Source organism: Malurus melanocephalus, unplaced genomic scaffold (genome assembly GCF_030028575.1).
Source record: "Malurus melanocephalus ecotype Western Australia unplaced genomic scaffold, MMel_1.1 scaffold_178, whole genome shotgun sequence".
Lineage (NCBI taxonomy): Eukaryota > Metazoa > Chordata > Aves > Passeriformes > Maluridae > Malurus > Malurus melanocephalus.
In genome coordinates, this window is record NW_026623410.1 from 797,536 (window position 1) to 801,795 (window position 4,260).

General features: G+C 58.4%; 1 protein-coding gene across 1 annotated transcript in view; it reads left to right on the forward strand.

Annotated features, from left to right (window-relative positions):
• Positions 1-4,219, forward strand: part of LOC130577436 (flavin-containing monooxygenase 5-like) — an 8,493-nt gene extending 4,274 nt beyond the window's left edge. Inside the window, 4 exon segments of the mRNA XM_057372779.1 lie at positions 2,515-2,703; positions 2,784-2,946; positions 3,594-3,736; positions 3,985-4,219. Of these exon segments, the coding sequence (XP_057228762.1) occupies positions 2,515-2,703; positions 2,784-2,946; positions 3,594-3,736; positions 3,985-4,188 (699 nt within the window). The 3' untranslated portion in view covers positions 4,189-4,219.
• The last annotated feature ends 41 nt before the right edge of the window (positions 4,220-4,260 follow it).

Consider the following 4,260-nt stretch of genomic DNA (forward strand, 5'->3'; position numbering starts at 1 on the left):
GCATGGGAGGGTGCCAGGGAGGCCATCCTCACCCAGCAGCAGCGCATCCTCAAGCCCCTGCAGACACGGCACGTGGAAGAGAGCACCTCAGCCCCTGCKGTGCCCTTCCTCTTCAAGCTGGTCGGGGCCATGGCCATCCTGGCTGCCGCTTTTGCCTATTTGTAGGTGCCCTGCAAGTGCAGGAAGGGAGGTTTTGCAATGTGCTGGGGGGCTGGCTGGTCACCTCTGCCCCTTGGCAGCCTGTGCACCCCAGTGSTGGCAGAAATCTTCCTCCTGCCTGGCACGGACCTGCTGTGACCACACCATGAGCTTGGGATGCACAGAGCCTCCCCAGCTGCCAGAATAATGCTTGGGCTCCTGCTCTGTGCCTCCCCCTGGGGAGTGCCATTAGGGACAGAGGAAACCTGCTCATTGCAGGCTAAAATCCAGTCCCTCTCAGCCAGCGCTCCAGGCTTTTCTGTCCTCTGTAATCGAACTGTGCCAATGTTGCCAYACTCGCAGCAGAGCTAAGCAGCAAAGGCACAGCACATTTTCTAACTGGATAAATGCATTAAACAACCAAGTGTCTGTCCTRTTACTGACACCATCACTAACGCCTCCATGTGCTGTGGGAATGCTCACGGGTTTGAGATCARCCTCGTTGCACTGGCCCTGCAGCATGGGCTGATGTGGACATACACATACACACATTCCACAGCAAGACAGCTTCTCTCAGGGAAGGTGCCTGAGGGAAGTGYTGCCAGAGCAGGTCCTGGGGGTCATAGCGGCACGGCTCAGTGCCACCCTCGTCACCTGCATGCAGCCCCTCCGGAAGGTGGCTGGGTGGGCGGGGCACCCAGAGTGGCTAAAGTGGGGGTCCCGGCCACCACACACCTGGGCTGGTAGGACTGAGCATCCCCCTAGGTTTGTTTTCCATGCCGCAACCTGATGAAATGTGGAGCACAGCCACACCTCTGCCCTGCCCAGGAAGTCCCGGGGCAATGTCGGCATCATTAAGCGCTTACAGAACTTCATGTGTGTTTTACGGAGGGCAAGTGCAGGCAGGGGGTGTGGCAGGGTGGTGGGGGAAGCTCGTAGATCATGTCTGGAAGAAGCACATCTTGTGACACCTCACTGGACCTCGGCCGCCCACGGGAAGCACAGGGACAGTCATTCCCAAACCGAGCAGCACCGGCAGCCTCCCTGGTGGGACTCCCCAAGCTCCACAACCCCSGCTCCAGTGCGTTTCGCTCCTGACCACTTCTGCAGCATCCCTGCCACCACCACACCGTGGGACATGCCTGCCCGGAAAGTAGCCATCATCGGCGCCGGTGCCTCTGGCCTTTGTGCTCTGAAATGCTGCCTGGATGAGGGGCTGGAGCCCACCTGCTTTGAGAGGAGCAAGGACATCGGGGGGCTCTGGCGCTTCGAGGTAAGCCCCGCGCAGCCAGCCTGCCCCGCGGCAGCAGCACGGATGGGAGTGGGATCGGTCCTTGGCAGATAATGACACACGGCTCCCCTGCTTTGTGTGCGTGCAGCAGGCAGCTTTCCAAGGCAAATTACAGGAAAGTAAAACTGCTTTGGCAGCAGGTGTCCCAGGTGTGCCAGGCATATAGGACCATCTCCTGCTCACCAGCAACAGGATGAAGCCTCCCCAAGGACTTCATTCCATGGCTTGCTCTCCCAAGCTCTCAGACTTCCCCTTTCCCATCCATCCATTCCCCTTCCTCTGCTGTTTTGCTCTTGGTTGCTCCCAGCCTTTTCCTACCTATTTAGTTCTGTCTGACCCCACTGTTTGTCCCAGTGTCTGTCCTGCYCAGCCCTTTCCTGGAATCTTGGTTGCTCCTCTCCCCGCTTCTATGTCACTAGCTCACACAAAGACACCAAGGGCAGCCTTCTGTGTGCTTTGGCTCTCCCTGCCTTAGGGTAATCCTGGAGCTCGTTTCACACCCCGCCTAATGAGGTTGCTGATYTTTTTCCCATGGACCCACCTACAAGGTGTCCAGTGTTCCCACTGTGCTCTGATAGACTCTGCCAAGTGGGGTCTGGGGTGGATGGATCACAGTCCGCTGTTTCTGTCTGGGATGGCAGAAGAACAGGGCTGGTGGAGCAGAACCAGAGCAGCAGCATCCTGCTGCTGTGACACAGACCTGGCAAGCAGGAGCAGCCACTCAGCAGGAAGCACCGGAGCTGGTTCCACAACCGGCKAGACCTGATGTGGGAGCCAGGGCAATGGCACCACAAAAGCTTTGGGAGTGCACTATCTCATAGAGGCAAGGGGTGGAAGCAGGGAAACTGAGGCACAAGACTGCCACAACACACTGTCACCACTGCCTGGTCCCCTGTCATTCCAGAGCTATCTCTTCCCTGTGTTTTGGGGTGGGGGGGTCTCAGCCACAGGCGAGTGCTGGGTGCAGGGATGGGTGTTACAACCACCTGTGGTTTACTTCTGCACCCACATGAGAGATGCCAGGCAGGGCAAGCAGGTGGCCCTACAGTCCCACACCAGTGCTGAGCCATGCCCTGCTCCCACAGGAGAACCCCGAGGATGGCCGTGCCAGCATCTACCGCTCCGTCATCATCAACACCTCCAAGGAGATGATGTGCTTCAGTGACTACCCCATCCCTGAGGACTTCCCCAACTACATGCACAACTCCAAGATCATGGAGTATTTCCGCATGTACGCCCAGCACTTCGACCTACTGCGCCACATCCGCTTCAGGGTGAGAGCTGGGGGCTGAGGGGGTGGTAGCAGCGGGCACAGGGGGCACAGGGTGCCTGACACCGCTCTCCCTGTGCCCAGACCAGCGTGTGCCGTGTGTCCAAGCGCCCCGACTTTGCCAGCAGCGGGCAGTGGGAGGTGGTGACGGAGAGCGAGGGGAAGCAGGAGATGGCCGTCTTCGACGCTGTGCTGGTGTGCAGTGGGCACCACACCGACGCACATCTCCCGCTCAGTTCCTTCCCAGGTACTGGCTGTGGGCTGCTCRCCTGCTCCCTGACATCCCTAAATGTCTTTGCAGCTTAACACACCAGGTGGGGTAGCATGAGCATCCATGCTGGCAGATGTCACCACTGCTAATGTGCCTCTCCCACCAGACASAGGCTCCCTCTCCATGTTGCTGGCTAAGGTCCTGCTGGGCCCTCCAGCTCCTCACCAGGGCTCACTGGTGGTGATCTTCTCCTCTGAGTGCCAGGGGAAAACGTTTGGAGAGCTTTCAGCTGTGGAGAACCTCTTTGGCTGGAGAACAGGCTGGAGCGCACTGTCACCAGGGTTTGGCAAGATGGCACAAACCCTGGCTGTTCCTCTAACTGCAACATGTGGCATCAGAAAGGAACTGCAGCAGAATTTTGGATGGCAGCATGGAATTCTCCAGTCCAAGCCCTGCTCCAAGCCAGTCCAGTCCCAAAGCCAGAACAGGATGCTCAGGGCTACARTGAGAATCTCCCATGCCGGAGATACCACCACCTCTTTGGGCACTACCCCAGGGCTGCATAACTCCTGTTGGTCACACTGGTCCCAGCCTGTTCCYAAAACACACCATCAGTCTGAACAGGGGGCAGCTGCCCTCCTGCCCCACATCCCAGCCCAGCATGGCTTCCCTTTCTCTTCCAGGGCTGGAAAAGTTTGAGGGATGGTACCTGCACAGCCGGGACTACAAGAACCCACAGTCCTTTTTGGGAAAGCGGGTGGTCGTGGTTGGCATCGGGAATTCAGGCATCGATATTGCAGTGGAGCTGAGCAACGTAGCCAAGCAGGTGTGCTGGGAGAACCAACAGGGATGGGACCACAGAGGGCAACGAACATCACCCACCAGCCCCTGTGGGATTCTCTCCCTCCAGCACCCGGCCACAAGCACCCCATCCCCTCTCTAAGGGGGTGGCTATTGTGGTCCCAGTACAATAGCCACTCCCCTGTGCTGGCTTCCCTGTCCCTGTAGCATGGCAGGGGCCAGCCTGGTCTGAGGACACTGCCATGCCACCACCTCTCTTCTCCTTTCTCCCAGGTTTTCCTCAGCACCAAGCGTGGCTCCTGGGTGCTGCACCGGGTGGCAGACAGTGGGTACCCTTTTGACTTCACCTACATCAGTCGCTTCAAGCAGCTCCTGCAGAACCTGCTGCCTCCAAATGTCGTCAATTTTTTCCTTGAGAGGAAGCTGAATGCCCGCTTTGACCACACGCTCTACGGCCTAAAGCCCAAGCACCGGTGAGTGCCCCAGCAGCACCACAGGTACCTGATCCAGCAATGTCCATCTCCCTGCCAGGGCCTGAACGAGGTCTGT